Source organism: Achroia grisella, unplaced genomic scaffold (assembly GCF_030625045.1).
Source record: "Achroia grisella isolate CSIRO2021 unplaced genomic scaffold, CSIRO_AGI_Agris_v1 utg754, whole genome shotgun sequence".
Taxonomy (NCBI): Eukaryota; Metazoa; Arthropoda; class Insecta; order Lepidoptera; family Pyralidae; genus Achroia; species Achroia grisella.
Window position 1 is genome coordinate 551,935 of NW_026713011.1, and position 21,390 is coordinate 573,324.

At 34.0% G+C, this 21,390-nt stretch overlaps 1 protein-coding gene across 1 annotated transcript; it reads right to left on the reverse strand.

Moving 5' to 3' along the window:
• Positions 1-754: 754 nt before the first annotated feature.
• On the reverse strand, positions 755-20,998 carry LOC131850357 (protein vav). The gene is given in 16 exon segments (XM_059200575.1): positions 755-1,116; positions 1,850-2,018; positions 2,522-2,671; positions 3,097-3,431; positions 3,802-3,919; positions 4,218-4,423; positions 5,082-5,258; positions 6,124-6,138; positions 7,451-7,552; positions 8,302-8,421; positions 9,320-9,535; positions 9,875-10,045; positions 11,268-11,409; positions 16,659-16,718; positions 18,335-18,510; positions 20,670-20,998. Coding segments are annotated over 16 exon segments (2,451 nt in total). The 5' UTR covers positions 20,889-20,998; the 3' UTR covers positions 755-1,041.
• Positions 20,999-21,390: the final 392 nt, after the last annotated feature.

Sequence of the window (21,390 nt, forward strand, 5' to 3'; positions counted from 1 at the left end):
GAAACTAGTTAAAATTTGTATAGATATACATTTCTCGTTTTATTATATATTTCATACATTAAGCTACATTAACAACAATCAATTAAAATTGAGATTGCATTGATTATTTAATTCTGTACAATTCACATTTACCTAATAAACTAATTGGTGGTCAGAGTTAAAAAAATATAACTTCAATGAATGTTTTGATATATTATTCATGAACAACTTAGATATAAACTCTATGTCGTCCACTCCTACTTAAATATTCAATAAAACTGTAAACATTTTGAATGCGATTATCGCGAATTTGATTTCACTCACTGCCTACAATAACAAGTGACACATCTCTTATTTAATAATGACTATACAGCGTGTTACAAAATAAAATTATATACAATGTCACGGAACTGATAATATCAATACACTTATAACGCAGTCTATAATTAAAACAACTGTTTAATTTTATTGACTACAAGAAGCAACTGTGCGCCTTTTTTTACATCGTAGGATCGACGTTACATTCGTCTTAACTAATAACTGGAATACTTAACTTAAAAACCATTCCCGTTCAGATCCTGTCGACTCCGACGCAACCGTTCAAGGATGGGACGTGCACTGTTCATGATTGCGCATGCGTTAGTTTCAAAGTAAAACCACCGTACTGTTGAAATTATTGACTTCGTTGCAACCAATGATGTTCAACAAAAGGAATACTTAGTATGAACATCACACGTGTACTAATTAGGGTTGCGCGGACGTCGGATTCAAACGAAAGCTCAGTATTGTCAGCGGTTTCAAATGAAACTCAATAAAATCACCGTACCGTTGAAATCGTCGACTGCGTAGCGACCGTTCAAGAATAGGATTTCTTCGAGTAAATCACTCGTGCACTTACGTTGCACAGCCGAAAACTCAGTATTGTCAGTGTTAGACGAGATCGCCGGGCGAGTGGTCGTCTTGTGGCGCTGCGGGCACTGCGGACGGTGCGGGCGGCAGCTGCAGCGGCAACTGCGGCGGCGTGGCGAAGTGTAGCTCGCGCTCGGCGAGGCACAGCTGACATCAGTCCAGCGCGCCGATACACTCCGGCTCCTCTCGCACGCACTCCTTCGGGAAGTATCCCGAACGATTGTCTCCCTATAAGTAGCGTAATTTGTATTACTTATGGTCCCAAATCTAATAATCAAGTCAACTTTGAAACTTATATATTGAACATTTTATAGTCTATTAGAAAATCATATTTAATTACCTAACCAATTGGTTGTGTATTTATTTTTTTATTTTAATCACTTAGTACTAGTTGGTAGTATTTATTCACACATTTCAATTAAAAAGATACAACAATTATTGAAATGAGCAACACCCAAGTTTTTTGCTAGTTCTTCTTACGAAGAGAAAGTGTTCCAAATACTATTAAAATACATCATTGTACTAGGTTAACATTTAAAATATTATGATTAAATTGTTGACTGTGTTAAGACTGCTTTTGGTTTGCTTTGGGAGAAGCTGAATTTTATGTTTAATTTTAAATATAACGTTTTCTCTCTATGCTTGTGTTGTGGCAACTGATTCATATGTACATAAAAGGTGACCGGCCAGCAGATACTTACGTTCCCGTATAGATCAACCATGAATTTAAAATAATTTCTATCAATGAACATAATGCCAATGCGTAACATACAAGTACTGGGTTTTTGTGGTCTTATCGATGTAACTTCAACACAGTTCCTTTCGATATAACCATATCAGTTATCTACTACCATAACACAAGTACTGTTTACCTAGGGACTAGATGGCGCTGTGTGAATTGTCCAGGGGTATTATTATTATAATTATCATGTGCGAAAATAGGAGTCAAGTGCGTGCTAACCTTGTCGAGGGTTCTGCCCTTCCACCAGCCGCGGCTGTCGCCCTCCTTGCTGAGTACGAGCACCTTGGCGCCGGGTCGCAGCGCCAGCTGGGACGACTCCAGTGGTCGGAAATCGTGGATTACGGTCGCCACCACGCGCCGGAACGGCCAGCGCAGGTTCGAGTTTAGCCTGATTACCCACATTAATAAACATGTTAAAAATGTATTATATAAAAAATTTCAACATAATAAGAAAAGTATATAGTTTTCCTATTATTTTACGACTTTAGACTACTATATATCATATACGTCGATGTCTCTCTCATATGAGATGAATTTTAACAAACATTGAATATCATATTTATTTATAGCCTAAAAATAGGATTCAAGCTTTAGGTTCAGTAGTTTGAGTGTGAAAGCGCGACAGACAGACAGAGTTACTTTTGCATTTACAATATTACTAAGGATGTAGAATATGTAGTGACATATAATTTTTATGATGTATATTTTTTAGTTTAACTATACATTAGAATTATGTATTTAGATCACTATCATTCTTTGAACATTTTATGAGATACTAGTAATCTTATTTATTTCAATTGTAAAACAAGTACTTTTACAATTTAAATAAATAAGATTACATTGCTCTCTGAATTAGTCAGAGAAATTGTAATGAATATATTGTATACATACCCGATGAAGTTCTCTGAGAGGCTTGTCTTCTCATAATAGGAGACGAGCTCGACGATGCTGCGGAAGAACCGTGACTCCGAGAGGTAATAGTGCGGCACCTGGTCGATAGGTTTGCGGCACACGCGCATGTGTTTAACGGTGTTGTCCGTTCTATAATAATTATGTTGGATGCTATTAAATTTACAAGACATAACAAGTATAGTTACAAGCAAAAAGCACTGTGATATACGTAATTCACATATTATTATTTGTATGTATCTCGTATGTTCGTATGTATATATAGAAACAAATTAGAATTAAATATTATATCATTCGTCCACTCCACGAGTGTACCAGAATGGTAGCTGGTAGTAGTTTTCCATGATATGTAGTATGTTTAAAAAAAACTATGAATTCATATCAGTTATCTAGTACTCATAACTATAATGAGTAGACGGTGGCTCGGGGCTAGATGGTGCTGTGTGAATTGTCCTGAGATATTATTTTCAATATCAGCTATCCTAAATGCATACCAACTAAGAGTGAAATTAGTAATAGCAAAAGGGTGATTGAAAGCAAGAAATAATGATTCTCACTTGAGCGAGAGCGCGTAGTGCGTGTCGGTGTCGGGGTGGTGGGCGTGGTGAGCGTGGTGAGCGAGTGACGGCCGCACACGTAGAAGAAACGTGCCGTCCAGCCGGCGCTCGAGGCGGGCGGCCGCCGTCTCTCGTCCCATCTCGCCCACGTACCACATGTAGTAGTGCAGCGCCTGGTCGGGGGCTGCGGCCGTCGCCACGGTGGCCACGCTGCCCACGCTGCCCACCACGCCCACGCTACCCAAACTACCCGCGCCGCCCGCGCCCCCGCACCGCCCAGATAACGCTATGCAGTCCTTGTGCGCGCACGCGTTACACACCGTACACAAGTAGCCCTACAATTAACATACATTCAAGGTGAGATTATTAGTAATAGCAAGTTTTAACCCCATTGTTAGCAATTTACGTTTTCAGCAACATATAATACTTTTTTTTCCTTTTGAATACAGCTAATTGGCAACCTGCTTTTTATATACAATAGTCCAACCTGATGACTCTTTTTAAGATGGAAACCATGATTAATACCTGGTGAATATCCCACGACGAGCTACGCAACTAACAAACCTAACTTCATCATTCCATTATACCATTTAAAAAACCAGAAGATAATTACCAGATTTTTATTAGGAACTAACTTAAGAAAATAAAAATAATATTATTATATCTAGTTATCTAACAAGTACAATAGATATCCATGTACATTACCTGAAATATTCTACCCTTCAGAAACTTTGAACAATGATGACACGTAGCCGGCTTTTCAAACGTGTGTAACACGAATTTGTGATTGGTACTACGACATCCGGATGGTTCTAAATTGTCTCTGTAAAAAAAATAGTTATTATAATACCAATATGCTGCTACATCAAAAACTCTTCTATTAATTGTTTTATCAGCGAAGTGAAGCTAATTGAGAACAGACAAATGTATTACATAAACCATAAGAAATAGTGCAGTGTGGCACCCCAGGAGGAAAGAACTAAGTAGGAGTGCAGTATTCACTCGCGTTGCAGATGGCCTTGAGCCACTTGCACTTGCAGTCGTCGGAGCGCGCGTAGAGCGTGAAGGTGGCGTCCTTAGTACGGCGCAAGAGTTAGAATTCCACAAAAAGCAGTACTCACATGGCATCGCGGATGGCCTTGACCCACTTGCGCTTGCAGTCATCGGAGCGCGCGTAGAGCGTGAAGGTGGCGTCTTTGGTGCGGCGGACGAGATAGAAGTGTGCAGCCCATCGGCCGTCAGCGCGTGCTCCGCTTCGTCGTCCGCAAGCTTCCTCCACGCGGTACTCCGCTAGTCGCACACCCACGCGGTATGAGTACTGGTTATCCTGTACCAACACACGCCATTCTTACAGATTTTTACTTGACTTATATATGTCAACAAGTTTATACTTTATAGAAGTAGGTACTCTATTTTAAGGAGGAGGAGATTGTTACTAACAATCTCCTATATAGTCTTAGACTTAGACAATATAGTCTTAGGATTCCATTGCTAGCAAATGGTACATTGCTCATGTCAGTTAGAACACGAGGTCCTGGAAACCATCACGATAAATTCTAAGTGAATTTTCCAGGATGGGCTAACTGACCTGACCACATACTCATATTATTCTTCATTAACAGCACGCCAATATACTGCTGGCACAGGCGCCATCATCCATCAAAAAATAACTACTCTATTCTGGAGATATTCTAAAACCATTACTACCGTTATAGTTACGTAGCTTATATATTTTGACAGACTCTAGTGCTTGTTTCTACATATATACGATAGCTATGCGTAGAAGGCTATTATTGGCTAACAGTCACTGATCAACATATGTTAACTTTAATTGTAGCTGTTGCCTCTCCCAATAAATAAATAAATTTTCAGTAGTGTCAGTAAATTGCCGGGAACTCTAACTGAACCCAAACTACTTTTGTTTGTATTTATACAAATTAGATGATTTATTAACAAGATTGATTCAGTACTTTTCCTGTACTAACCTTGACCGGCTTGCAAAGTAACATCAACTTGTCGAAGACAAACACGTATCTGGAGCGTAGCTTCTGATCCTCGTGGGCCTTCACCTTGAGCTCTCCATCAAGCAGCAACCGACCGTAGGCCGCTAGTCCGGCGCCACCCGCACCCAGAGCTCCACCCTCCCAATCAATTATACTCTCCTGGTAACGAACATTGGGTATTTATATTCACATACTATTTGTTTATAAGTAAAATAATACGAAAACCATATATTATAATTTTATATAAAATCTTAAAACATATATGTACAGTGGTAATAATAATAACTCTAGACAATTTATGCAGCGCCATCTAGTCCCAAGCTAAATAGACCTTGTGTTATGGGTACTTGACGACTGATACAAATATTTAAATACTTTTTATTTGTAAAAATTACATATTATAATATACATAGAAAACACCCAGACCAATATAAACAATTATACTCATGAATACATATGTTTGTATTCTGCGAGAAATCAGACCCGGGACTATCGAAAATAAGGCGGTATACCAGATCATTAGACCACCAAGGCTGTTAATAAACCATTCCATATTATTTATTTTGATTTGCATACCATAAAACAAATACATATGTCAGCCCAATGTACAATTTTTTTTATAGGTACTTAATGTTTCCTCTGGGTCACGTATGCAGATTTCGTACAAGAGATTAAAGATATTATCAGTCAAGTTACAACCTGTCTGTATAAGACGATCAGATAAGTCAATTTTTGTTAAACACGTACTCACGTATTTCTGAGATACAATACATTATGTGTGATTATGTAATAAAACGAAATTACGAATATCTATAGATTCTTAAAATAGTTATATTTTCTACAGTGTTGTTATATGTATTTTTTGAGACATTCATATACAATATTTGTAGCCACTTATTAGCCACACATTGTTTTAATACTAATTTTATTTCTAATGTCAATATCAACTGGCTGCTTACATTCTGAAGAGGTGACAAGTATTTTATTCTATTGAGGGGTTTGTGGTATTGTCAGGTGCTTGGACCTGTAGCTCTGCAACCTATATAGATTTATTTTGCTCGCCATTTTTCAGAGTTCGCTACCTAGACCCATCAAGGACAAGAATTGAAGGATGTTCTTAATAGCGATGGTTTTTATCTCCCCAGGATTCAGTGTAAACTTTCCAAAGGAGATATTTCGTTTATGCATGAGTGGGCTACAACCACATAGAATGTTATTGGTGTTTCCTCTTCAGCTTGGCGAAATCTGAGCTGGCAAGTAACTAGACAGGTCTCTTAACATATTTCTATACGACGGCCTGGGTGGTCTAGCAGGTTAGTACACCGCCTTACTTTCAATGTAGGCTAGTTCGATTCCTTGCACAGTACAAACATTTGTATTCATTGAATATGGTTGTTTGTATCGGTCTGGGTGTTTCCTATGTATATCATGTGCGTATTCACCAAAAAAATATTTATGTTTTTATTTCTATTACCTGACACAGGCATTGCAATCCTTACTAGGTCATTGTTACTAGGTCACTGGTCACTCTTTTATTGTAATCGAATTGTTTTTTAAAGAAATAAACATTTTTTCAACAGTCGCTATATCTTATATATAGTACCCATAGCTTGGGACTGCATGTATACTTGCGCTGTGTGCTAAGTCATTTATCCGAAAAAATATTTTTTTGTATTATGGACAATTTTTTATTTATATATTACGAATATATGTCTTTCACCAAACCCTATTTCTAATGCGATATTCTTACAAATATTATAAATGCTAAAGTAACTCAGTCTGTCTGTTTGTCTCGCTTTCACGCCAAAACTACTGAACTGATTTAATTATATATTATCTTGTAAGATTAGTGAACAGGGTCGGTCTAGGTTTTTCATTATTAGAAATGTGTAACGGGGTAACACGTTCATTAGTGCGAAATTGTGTATATTACAATAAAATTTAACGAGAAAATATTATAATGATACATTGCCTTACTACAATATCGTCCGTTAGTCGCGAACTTTCTGGAAACTGAGTAGATGAGGTACTTAGACGAGTCTTACTATACATACGTAGTATACATATGGGTATTACAAATGTTTTTATTACTAGTAATATTACTCTGTTATCTAAGCAAGTAATGTGTGCTTATTAAGAGTTTGATAATATTCTGAATTACGTATATCTTTCAATACTTTAGCGGTCTCTCTGATGAACAAAAATAAAACAATATTCGTATTAAAAATATATTCATCTAATATTTTTAGCATTATTTTTAAGTTTCTTCCAAATATAAGGGGTCTGACATGGGGTGTTATGTACCTACATTAAAAAATACTTTTTGAAATGTATCTGTGTGAAATATGCACCTACATTAAAAGATAATTTTTGAAATGTATGAAAGAAATGTATTGTGCCACGTCCACCATTGCCTCCTTAGCGCGCTCCAGACCCCGGAATTCCTCATGATTCTATACGACGTTATTAAATAATTTAATTTGTAAATCAATAAAACTTCCAAGTGATTGATTCATTAATAATACAAATATTGATTAATACAGATATTCTGGGGTTGCATATTTGACAAAAAATATTTCAAAGCTTATTCACTACCTGAGCACCGCAATATAAACAATTTTCTTTATTTTAAAACGAATAATTATGTATAAGAAAAATGTATTCATATAAACATTTTCCTTACATATATCTCATCTTGACATAGTATAAAATCGCTTCCGCTGTCTATTCGCTTAGACCCTTTAAACCACGCAATAATAATAATGGATGAATATAGACATTTAATTAGGCCGATACAAATGACAACAATGCCATCTATGAAAGCATTTTGAAAACAAGCCCCGTATTAGCACTGATTAAAGTGAATTAAGTACTGGAAAATAACAAAATGAGCAAATATATGAACGCATTATTTCATTTTAACATGTATATATAATTTTTTAAAAATGGATTAAACTATTTTGAAAACACAGTTTTGTTTTTTAAAACGTTTGCAAAACTATGAAGAATTCCATCGATACCAATCACGCCATACTTTTAGCAATAATAATGGCTATTTCCTCATTAGTGCCACTGCCCGTGGGAAGCCGGGGCGAGTACTTAGTATGTTACATATTATCGTTTTTCTTTAGTAGTTTCCAAATGCCTAATTGTTACACCAAATCCGATAACGTAGAAACTTAATAAAAGGTTTGGAACTGACCGGCTGTGTTTCGTGCACTAATTTGTCGAGAAGGAGATGGTACTTGAGCACTCGCTGCATCGGCACTGATAATATATCGCGTAACTGTATCCGCCCGTCGCTGTGTTCCTTTTGACATTTCTGAAACAAATATAATTATGTTAGACTGATATGAGACCAAACTTTTGGCATTTCTGAAATATAAATATCATTCTGTAATATATAAACCTTAGACTGATATAAGACCAAAATTCAATTAATTGGTAGGCAATGGGAAAGAGAAATTAAATGTATCAAATACACTAGTTCATTTCATTCATTCATAATTTAAGAACCGCGCTCTTGTCGCTAGAGCTTTGACATTTCTTACGATTTTCCATCAATCTCTTTATTTCTTGATGCGATACGACTCCAACTTTTTCCTTAATCTGCTTGATATAGCATAACTATGTCATTCACTTCCGCTCTCTTCTATTTTTCCTTCAATAATAACATTCATAAGTTCAGCGTATCGCATCAAGTGTTCTAACAATTTTCCCCGAATATTTTATTATTCTTTTCTTTGATCCTTTTGCAGTATTTCTTATTTTATCTTTCAATAATAGCATAAAATATAACATTTTGTAATTGACTAATCTCAACTTTTACCGCCTATTTTCAATAATATTTATGATCTGCCTCTTTTATTTAATCCTTAGCAGTATTTCTTCTTTTCTTATTTGACGACCTCGGTTGTCTAGGGGTTTAGCACATTGCCTTACTTTCGATGGTCACGGGTTCGATTCTTCGCATGGTACAAATATTCGTATTCATGAGTGTGATTGTTTGTATTGGTCTGTGTGTTTTCTATGTATAATATGTATTTACGAAAAATAAATATATCTATGTATTTGCATCAGTTAACTAGTAACCATAACACAAACTATAGCTAACTTAATTTGGGTCTAGATGGGGCTGTGTGAATTGTCTTGAGATTATTATTACTATCTTTCTGTGGAAGCGGAAAACATAACATTTTTATAATTGACAAATCACTTACTTCCAATTGCTTGCTGAACGTATTGTCTCTCGCGTCGAGTGTCTTGAGCGTATCTTGCGCCTGCGTGAGATTTGAGCAGTAGTCGCCATAGAGCAGCAACCGTTCACGCCACGCCAGAAAAACGTCGGCCAGCCGCGGGGCGCCACTGCCGGGGACACACGCCTCCGTCGCCAACTTCAGCTGACGTAACAGCCCGGAGTGGATATCGTGTAGATCCTATAAATGGACACGCAAACTTAAGCTTTATATTATTAGAAATTTATCCTCAAACAGTTTAAGACTTCACAAAAGTAACGTAATGTCCTGCCAGTTAGTATAAAAACAAAGCTAGTATAAATTAAAAGAGAATCATCAATATTGGTTTAGTATTCTATATTGCGTATCAATACAGATATAATTATAAACTAACAGTATAGAAATACAAACTTAATGGAAACGTTCTTTGACTTTGTGTCGATTGGTCGGAAAATTCGATTGGCACCTGGAGTGCTTTCATGAGCTACAATTATCCTTTATCAACAAGCGTACAGTATGCTTTAGTATAAAATTCCTTACCTTTATGCCGAAGAATATATATTGCAAGTCCTGTGGTTTCAAATACGGTGTGAGCGGTCTTAAGAAGTGCTTTATAATTTTGCTCAGTACATCCACATAGTTGCATTCCGTGTCCACTAATTCCCTTATAACATAATCCCTTTTCTCTAGACTATGCGACGAGGTCGCGAGCTGGAAGAGACACGACTTTTAGTGAAAGTGTAATAACAGACGTCTCATTGCAGAGGTTCTATCGACAAGGGCAATTGAGTCTTATATCAAGCGTGCAAAAACTAGATTTACTTTTCTCAGCAGCTTGCACATCGAACCGTCACTTTCTAATATTGCAATTCGATATCACCGATAAAACCTCAAAATTACGCAAAGCAAATAAATAAAAAGCATAGCGTTCTAACACAAAACTCTTACTAAACACATGTAAACTAAAGTGTGTAGAGTGATTCTAACTACGGGTAATATTTGACGCGAGATACAACAGCGATCCGTATGAATAATGCAGACTATCTGCGGAAAGCCGACTCTTACTTATTTACTCGGGTACGACGGCTAATAACGATTTGTTCCGGTATTTTTTGCAAAACTTACCAACAGATTACTATGATAATTGAGAAATATGTTTTCAAAGGCGCGTGCCGGTTTTATATATATTTTAGGGTTCTATACAAACTACTAGAACACGATCCCTTTCCAACAGTTCAAAATATGCTGGGGCTTTTTGTATATTCGTATATAATAACATATTATTTTTGCAATCATTTTGACACTTGTATCCTCTCTTATATTTACAAAGAGAATTATGTAATTGCTGTATTATATATAAGAACAATGAGTAGGTACTATTTTTAGTTAGCAGCAGTGATTACGAACATATTATTTATATTACACATTTGTTTTTTCAATAAACATAACACAGGCAAAGATTGTACTAATGTAAGAATTCTACCATTACTTAGAAATTCGGTACAAAAACAGAGTCGCCTTTGATACTCGGTTATCTCTGACTAAAACGTTTATAATAAAATGTGATATCATACCCTCATATGAATATTTAACTAAAATACAATAATCAAAATATCTTTATTCTATGATATGTCAAATCTACTCTCAGTTCAGAGTTCTAATTAGCTTAATTAGAGTTCTAATTAAAAAGAACTGGCAAGAAACTCAGCTCTAATTCTTTTCAAATAAGCTTGCACGTGATCAGTAGTAAGATTATTTTTTTAATTCCTTTAGGGAGAATGTAGAATGTATTGACTACCAGTATATGCTATATAAACTTTAATAATCAACGGTAATACTTATTAACATATTAAGAGGCAAACCTTTTAATATAGCTGTATATTGTTGTATCTCGCGCCATGTAGCAAAATAAAAAAAGAAACCAAAAGCGTACTGTGTTGAAAGCGGGCGGATGGTGTGAGACGGGCGGTTCTCTTGCTGACTTGACAGCACACAGGTCGTGGTAGATCTCCTCGTCGTGGATGCGCGCGCAGTAGCTCGCGTACTCACCCACGTCGGCTGCGCCGTTGCCGCCGCTGTTTAACCCCGACATACTCATGCATTGCTGTGCTACGGTGCTCGCTCTCTTTTTTTTTACACATATCCAAGGCACAGACAAAAACAGGCTAGTGTTCAGCCTTCATATTCACATTGAACAGTCGTATGTCATATAGTCGCCTAACTTGTACAAGGAAAATGCAACAATATACAACACTACAGTTGTATATATTTTTAAGCTTTTAGTAATATTTGGTTCCGTATTGTATTTTTGAGGAAAATTAATAATTATAATTTAATTTCACCATTAAAATACAATTATTAATATTACTAACTGTAAGTACTTTTAGTTAGTTTAAATGTTGCAGACATATTTACAAATAAATCAAAATAATAATAATAATTTCAATAAACAAGAAGTTAAGAAGTTTTTATTTTTCTAAATTGGTTCGACCGAGATCGAACCCGTGAACGGTCAACGTATATCTGTGCTATTGTAAACCAGTCAAAAATTTTAATGACACGTATCACTTAAAGTTTTTATTTTTCTAAATATTCTTTGTCCAAAAGTCAGGAGATCGATCTCAGTCAAACGAGATCGATCTCCTGACTTTTGGACAAAGCCCACTTCCCTTATATTGACAAACGACATCAATACGTAAATACAATGTCGTAAAATTGCACCTTTTGCATTATTTAATTGAATTGAATTTTAAAAAACAACAGATCAGAATTTATGGAGCGAGAACCGGCGCACACGCACGCATGCACACACGCATGCAGCGTACGCGAACATACACGCTATATAACTACAGAAGTATGTTACAATGCATTTTATTTCTAATAAAGCATTTTTATTTATATACATTTAATTAAAGTAATAAAGTTCGTATAATTTTCATTGTATTGAACTGTTATTCAATCAGATTCCACTGTGATGTTATGCTTCTGATGATAATTCTGTAAGCATTACATTTAACAATAAAACGTGACGAACATATCAGTGTAATCCTTTTGATGCTTCTATGTTTAAATAATAATAAAATGAAGAATATAATTGCTTGATTTTAACTGAATTATCATCAATATAATTTCTTCAAAAAAAAAAAACTGGTAAAAAGATTTTCTTCTTCTAAATTATTTGATTAAATTTTGTATATTTTTCTTTATAAAATACAATAATTAATTTAAAACAATAAAATGTACATCTTTTTTTTAATGCTGAACTTATAATTATGAAAACTAACTTAGGTATTGAAGTAGAAAAAAATATACATATTTACAATACAAAACAAGATGTATAAAATACTAAAGACATAATAATACGTCAAATAATCGTTAATGTATTATCTGACGGAGTCAATGCCGCATATAAATGTATTTAAAAAGCATTGCACTCTCTATAAAAAAAACACATTTTGCAGTTTTTCATTATAATTATTTTACGTAAGACTAGATTTTGTATGACAGTCATGTGCAAAATTAGCTTAATGAAATTAGGTTCAGGTAATATGAATTTCTAAAATTGTCTGGAAGAACTTGCATAGCGAGATGACCGCCTTTTGTAAATGTATTATTTTCATTTTATTCTGTATCTGTTCCAATAAAGAGTATCCATAAAATATAAAACTTTAAAGTGCAGGTTGGTCTGTAGCGTTAAAATAAGAAATGAATAATTACCATAAACGTAGATGTTGTTTAAGTATAATATTTAACATAAAATAATGAAAAACTACAAAATTTGTTGCAAAATTGACGCTATAATTGTTAAAATATCTTAATTATAAAAATAGATATCAAAATTTATTAATTCCACAGAAATCAATGCAAACTAGTATTAAGAAAAATAAAATCCTGAGCCACATGAAACCTAAAGTCTGGTGTGGTAAGCATATCACCATGCCCATATCGCTGAAGCATTCTAGTCAATCTACACGGTCCAATCTATTTTGTTGGTTAAACAAAACATTTGGCAAACACTGGTACATATCTGAGCAATGCTGTCCTTCACAGTTGATCACTAATTACAATTATTAGCAACCGACGGGTGTGTGAAAGTTTACATACGTGTGCTTATGTGGAGCATGTACCTAATATTATCTCCTACTAATATTTTAAACGTGGATGTTTGGAAGTGTGGATGGATGAATGTGAATGGATGGATATTTGTTATTCTTTCACACAAAAACTACTGATGTTTACAGAACGTTATAAAATACAGTTACTTCCAATTTGTGATGATGAAGTCAGAATACAACGCGTGATATCAGTACTTTTAATGTCTAGGATTTAGAAAATACCAGAGCATACGTACATATTTGTAAAAGAAAAAATAATTGAATTTAAATCATATACCAAGCCACCTCTAAATAAATGCTGCTTAAAACCAACTATTCCATATCTATACAAATAAAAAAAAGTATATGTTTGTAATTTCAAATTAAGAACTTTTCAGTAAATAGCATTATGTTTATGAAAGTCTGTCTGTCTGTTTTTTTTCTAATCTCTGAAACAGCTGGATCAATTTTGACGAAATTTCCACACGCAGATAGCTAATGTTCTAAGGAGTAATTTAGGCTACATTTCTTTTAGAAATTTTCTTTCTTACAAAAAAAATCAATTCACCACGGACAAAGTCGAGGGTAACAGGTAGTTGCATCATAAACGTGACACGTCCCTGAACTTGAAAGTGTAAGTAAATTTATGTGGTGTTTGTGTAACGTTTACAACACGTTATCTAAATCATTATCAAGGTGAGGCGAGTCGACTTACAAATTCAAAACCGTGTTTACAATTTATCCGGGTGGGTGCGTTCGTTAGTCAAAACTTATAAGTATTCATTACGGTACGATAAGCTTTTTCCATACACTTCTGTGTTTTTCAACTCAAACGATATTTTTTTATCGATGATAATGGAATGGTACATCCGCTTGCGCTTGGTTTACGCTGGCGGGGCACCAGTGGAGTATGATAAGATGAGCATGAGGTCAGGTCAGTTAGCCCATCGTGACAAATTCACCAGGAATTTATGACGATGGTTTCTGGGGGGAACCGCGTGGAAGTCAAACTGACATGGTATTCCTTTAATCTATTTTATGCGATTACAACGTATATTGGGAGGAGGAGATTGTAAACAATGGAGACGCATAGCAAAGAACTATAGACCCCCATTAGTGGACTGAACTTGATGTTAATTGTTTTTAAGAAATAGAAAGAAAGGTCGAAAGAAAACAATACATAATTAATTATTTTAAAAAATACAGCTGCGACCAAGTTGTTTTCCACTCAGCTTTGTGTCTAGGCTGTAATGCCCAAATGCTTATTTTCAGTGTAAGCTTTTATTAATTAATTTAAAACTTGTATTATATCTACCTACACAGTATAGAAACTTAGTTAAGCCAGTCTTGTAACTATTTTTTCACAATAAACTTATTATCATTACTTCAATGCGGTTCCCCTGGAAACCATCGTGGTTCATTCCAGGTAACTTCATCACGATCGGTTAACTGACCTGAGCTCATTCTCATCCTCATCCACCTTTTCATTATATCCATTAAAAAGTATAATATTGTTTCTATGGAAAACTGTTGAGATATGGTTACTTGGTTATTTGTATATATGTATATTATAGTAGTATATATTATATTATTTTCTATGTTCGACGTATGTAATATAAAAATACTTGTCCTGACTGAATAACTGACAATCTTACTAATACAATTTCCTATGATTTCGATAGAGAGCTTAGACCAAAGAGTAGACCAATTAACTGAAATTTAAAATATGCATTTCATTTTATAACGTGACGTTAATATTGACTAGAAATGAAATGATCACGAGAAGGGGAGATAACGGTATCTAATAGTTAAACTAAAATCCTACAGTTATATGGAGTTATAATATGATTGCTGTTTAAAATAACAAAGAATATTACAAAAATAATACTTATATAATTAATAACCAATAAACGTGCAAGGATTGAATTTTACATTTTTTTTTTCTGAAGAAATGGAAATGAGTTTTTAAATTTGATGTTATCTGCGTGATAACTAATCAATATAAGAAGAAAAAATGCCGTACTGCGAATTACTGAATTCTAAAAAGTTGTATTGGCTATATTATATTGTATTTGTTTTACGTTAAACTTCTATTTAGTCATCTAGTTAGTTTATGAGTTAAATATGTTTAATTTAATTTTGCTCTCATTTGAATTGATATTAGCATTATAATCAGCAGAGTTTAAGCTACGAACTCAAATAAGAAATAGCAATATTTATGAATTTTATAAGTATTATGTACGAGCGTAGACCGTTTTCTGTACAATTCCCCCATCGATGTGCACAATTACATTAACCCACCATCGACATCAATTCTAAGAAGTATTTACAGAGGCGTTATCATATCTCTTATCCTCGGTGCATTTTAAACGATAAAATTTGCAAGATGATATCATCCATTTAAACAGAATTTCTTGTAAAAAAGTACGTTCCTTACATTGTTACGACTATTAAATATACAAACAACTGTTGAATAAATCTCAACCAGTCGGTTGTTTATATAGTATTTTCTCTATTTGAGTATTTAATTGAACTAGTGCCAGTTGATAATTTGTATTCACACACTTCAACTTAAAAATGTAAAGTAACAACTAAATTATTTAAAAGAGCAACAAGCAAGTTTCTTTCTCATTCTTCTTGTGGTGAGACAACTTTCTGAATGAGCGGTGGATTGAAAAAAATGTGATAACTATTCAAAAGTGCTTCAATGTAAATTTATTTGAAGAAATGTTTTTCTATTCTATTATAAAACGATTTTTTTATTGAAGTGTAAAAACTGTGAAGAAAAGCAGAGCCCAGGTACCAGGACACCATAAAGTCAAAGCACCTCTGGCATGGCGGATGTGAACTTGACATAGCAGAGGTCCTCGTATATCTCCTCAACTCGGTCCTCGCAGGTGGCACTCGGTATTGTAAACTGCACCCAGGGGACCTCGGCCGGGGCCGGGTGCTCCGGACTTTCGTTCATGTTGTAAGCCGGCGTTTCGAGGGATACTCCAGCGCTACTATAAGTTGGGTGTTATGTTCAAACTAATTGTAGAGAAGGACAGGTCATACGATATAGATCTTCTATCCTTATCTTTCAATAGATTTAACTACAACAGTTTAGACTATAGCAACGAAATACTGTTACACAAGAAGAATTATACTTTTTTTCTCGTTCTAATACTACGTTTTTGAATGTTGTAACATCTAAATATGTGCTACATATATAACTTTAATGTACTTACACAGACTGTAAATCTTTATAGATGTCTTCTTCTGACTGTGTCCTCTGTGCCGAGAACGGCCTGCAAAAAAGCGATTACTATTAATTAAAGTCTATTACATATGTTATACATAATGACTTCTAAACGGTTATACTAATTTGTACACTTTGCTTAAATTCAATTTTAATTAAAGGTCGTCATATAGAACTACTTTCTATATAACTAGCTACCCCACCCGGCTGTACATGTATTATACAAATAAACCTTCCTCTTAAACCACTCTATGTATTGCTGACAACTGCATTATATCCTTTTGCATAGTTTAAAGTATCTAAGCGATTAGTCAGCGGAAGCGACTTCATTTTATACTATGTAAAGATAATTTATACACAACTACTTTATTGTAATTAGAAATCAACGTCTATTACTCTAGATAAGTGCATATCAATATCCGGGTGAAATAGAATACCATTTCAATGCATTCATATAATAACGCAAAGAGATAGGAATAAGTTCAGAGCGAATTTTAAAAAGTTGTTTAGTAATAAACTCTCACGGTCCGCGTTGCCGTAAACCAGAGCGCACGGAAACAGTGTCATTGGATATCTATATGAACAATCTCTTTCAAAATTCATTTTGAAACTATATTGTTGTATAATTTTATAATTACAAAAACCAACTTGATCACATCGATAGATTTTATTCTCCATAGAAATATTGTGGATTCAACATCCAGCATTCCGAACCGATACAATATTGAAACCTTCAGGAAAAGAGCTTATTCCTTAAAAGGCCAGCAAGACACTTGCAGAGTGCAGAAGGCACTTCAAACCCGCAGAAACGACCAACTGAAGACTTCAGTCCGAGGGTATCGCTAGTGATTCGTATCTCGGCTCAGGTCGTCATGATCAAAAACAGTTTCAAAGTCTGTTATCTGATTTAGAAAATCAGTCAGTGGATAAAATATAAACAAAATCAGAAACTTTGCTTTATATGATCACTTGTATCCATTTATTTATTCAGTAGGCACAACCGAATGCACCGGAACATCTTTATGTGGCCACATATTATACAAACATAGTGAAAGGAGTCTAGTGTAGAGGCATCTTAAAATTGAAGATCACTTAACGAATAAATATCAGCATCGTGATTTTGCATAAACAGAAACATCGTTATGTACCAGACTACGACTACTAAATTATAATTATTTTATGTTTTTTATATTGAATTAAATCAAGCAACATACAAATGTTATCACATCTATACATATTGATCTAGAAAAACCCTAGCTGTGTCAGTTCGAGATTTTAAAAGTACTTCAGATGGTTGAAATGGCTGGACCGATTTTGACGGGACTTTTATTGGCATGTAGCTGATGTAATAAGGAGTAACTTAGGCTACTTTTATTTTAGAAAATGAAAGTTAAATTCCACGCGGACGATGTCGCGGGGAACAGCTAGTCAATATATATTTCTGAGGAATATTTAGACGAATAATTAATAAGGTTTTGTTTCAAATCAATGTAAATATCCGTGCGAAGACGGAGCTGTAGTTAGTTTATAATATAACAAAAGGATGGTTCACTAGTTTATAATAAAGTTATCAAAACTACTAAAACTAAAAAATAAAAAAAATACTAAAACTAAAATAAACTTAACAAAATGAAAACTAACTACAATTACAATAATAGTACTTACTTGATATTTCTATTGAGTGCTTTATGACACTGGCTTAGTTTGGCCAGTGTGCACAACACTCTGTGGAAGTTGGAGAGATCAAACAGCATGGATGGATCAAATAGATCAGTCTCGCGAAGCTCAAACACCTCATGACATGTTCGCAGGAACACTTTAATGTTGCGCATACACAGGAACTGCAGATACAAATGCATATTCAAACACAAATAACATATATGAATCGAAAAATTATAATAGTGTTACACTATATGTAAATTAAGGAGTTCACTTAGTAGCAAAAAGAAATAGAAGAAGTTAGAATAAAATAACTACATAACAATGTATAAATTATTCGCCTTGTAATTTATAAAAACATTAAACCTATTTTTTTGTGCGACTATATAACCACCAAAATCAACTGGCTGCTCAATTACTACAAATACTTTACCCCAAGCGACTAAATAGAAGCGACATTGTGTAATGTTTGCAGTAGGAGTAGATCCTCCCATTGGGGTGGACACTCCATTCTTATATCCCACATCCAAAAAATCTGCTCATAGTTCTGGGACTGATTGCAAATAGGAAGATAAAAAAAAAATTTTTTTGTGAATGTGAACGAGACTTATTTAAATAAGGATTATTATCTTTATTATTAATTACAAAGAGAAATAACACAACAATTTACTTATTCAATGAGTACTTTAGTCCTCAAGAATGGTATAGCATAAGTGTAACAGTAAACTAGTAATGACTAATGGTATAGTATGTATATATATTTATATTTCTAAATACATAGGAAACACTTAGGTGTATACAACAATTTATTTATGTATGTTTGCATCATAGGATGAATTGAATCTGCAACCTTCAGTAAGTAGTGTGTTAAACTACTAAACAACAAATATCATCTAAATTCTACATTAACATGATGTAATATATGTGTCAACTAATCAGAAACTGGTATGACTTGTACTGTCCATTATATTATCATTACACTGAGATAAATACATATTGTATGAAATATAACAAGAAATAATGTCACCCTATTTTTTTTTATAATAAACATACAGCAGGAAGAGAAAGATAATGAATATGGGTGAAACTAGGGCTGTAACAAAGGTACTCTCAAACAGATAGGCATTTGAAATAATATTACATTAGCAATTATTATAGATGAGGCCCTATATGAGTACTCTGTGGTAAAAATATATATTTAGTAGTGGCTTATTACATAGACTTAGATCAATCATCAATATATGTATAACATCTCTTTGTGTTATTAAACACATGTTTTACAAATATAGAATGATGAAATGTTAAAGAATTTTGTGTAAATTTATTTGACACTCTCCAGTGATAGAAATGAAGCTAATCCAAGAAACTAGGCTCACCTAGGATCAGATATGATTATACTTTTTTTAATTTATGACAATGGTATAGTGCAACTGCCTGCACTGACAGTATATGCTAATACTTGCTACTAGCAATCTAACAAAGGCATTTCATTGAAATAGATAAGTAATTACTAAGACATAATTAATTTATATCTATTGTTTTGTATACAATTATATATTAATATATATATAATTCTATTCAAAACAATGAACAACTATAATAATTTATCTGTAGCCCATGTGAAATGCTTGCTGCTTATACAACATAACAGATGCACAGCCCAGTAGGTATACCTTACATATTATATTTATTAATAAATTCAAATTAAATTTGTATTCTGATATTTATAAAAATATACATAATTTTTAGTAAACAATCTCTGCATATCTTTATAATGCAATTTATCATTTAAGAATGATAATGATACAAAAATAAATCCAGTTATTCATTTATTTTATGCACTTGCTTACTATTTCATAAAAATATAAGATTTAGTATCAATTCTAAATAATCTTTAGTAAATAAGAAATATATAGTACACAGCAAAATAATAGGATGAATAAATACATTATATGAAATCACATTACTCCTATCCATTCAGTCATTTGTGTCATAGATAAAAACCAAACATATTAATAAGTACTACAGTTGTATTCAACACAGGGACATCAATGAAAGCATAATGCCATTCATCACTGCATGCATAATTAACAACCAATGACCATACATCCATTTAAACACACTGACATGTTACAATTGGAAATAATTCAGACAAATATACATGTTAAAAAAAACGCTTAGAACTGCATTTTTAAAATACATATATGACCTACATAGAACTTAAGTGTATAATAGTTTCACATAAATTCACACAGCAAAATGAGGAACTATCTGAATAGCCTCCAAAATAATAGATTTAAGGCAATTACTACGAAGGTCGTGTCAACTAAGTCCCAATTACCTGTGCCATTTGAGGTCGTTGGTTCACGTCCTTCATGTCAATGCAGCCAGGATCAAGCACGTTCAGCAAGTTGCATAGTAACACTCCATCCCTTAGGGTATATGCCAAATCATGGATAGTACTCTTCTCCCAATTTGCCTTATGGTCAGGATGCAGCAAGCCACATCTCGTCAACCAAGAAGCGCACTCGCGCCATAGATCTTCGCCGCCCGTAGCCATGTTTTAAACGCTCTCCACAGTGCACATCGATAGTATCAGTACTAACCACAGCTTTTTAATAATCAACAAGGCATCATTAACAGGGGTTAATTGATAATTGACATACAAATTGATAGCTAGGGAAAACAGATATACAGAAAGATATTATTATCTCATGACAAGTGATTGACTGGACTAGTCGTTTTTTTTTTGTTTTGGCAATGGGTTTGTTCTCAGAGTTGCCAACCTAACCGATCTCTGTAATCAAATATATTTTAATTCTATCAACTTTTGATCAATATTTACTGTATTTGTTTATAGAACTTTTACATCGTGTAGCCTTACCGTAAGGCTACACGACGTAAAAGTTAAATTTTTTTTAAGAACTTATGTAATTTTTTCATTCATTTATAATTTAAGAGCTACGCTATTGTCGGTGGAGCTCTTGCCACTTTCCGCGATCTTCCATGTAATTTTTTATCTCTTTTAAATACAGCATTTAATTTAAAATTCATCAGTTTGC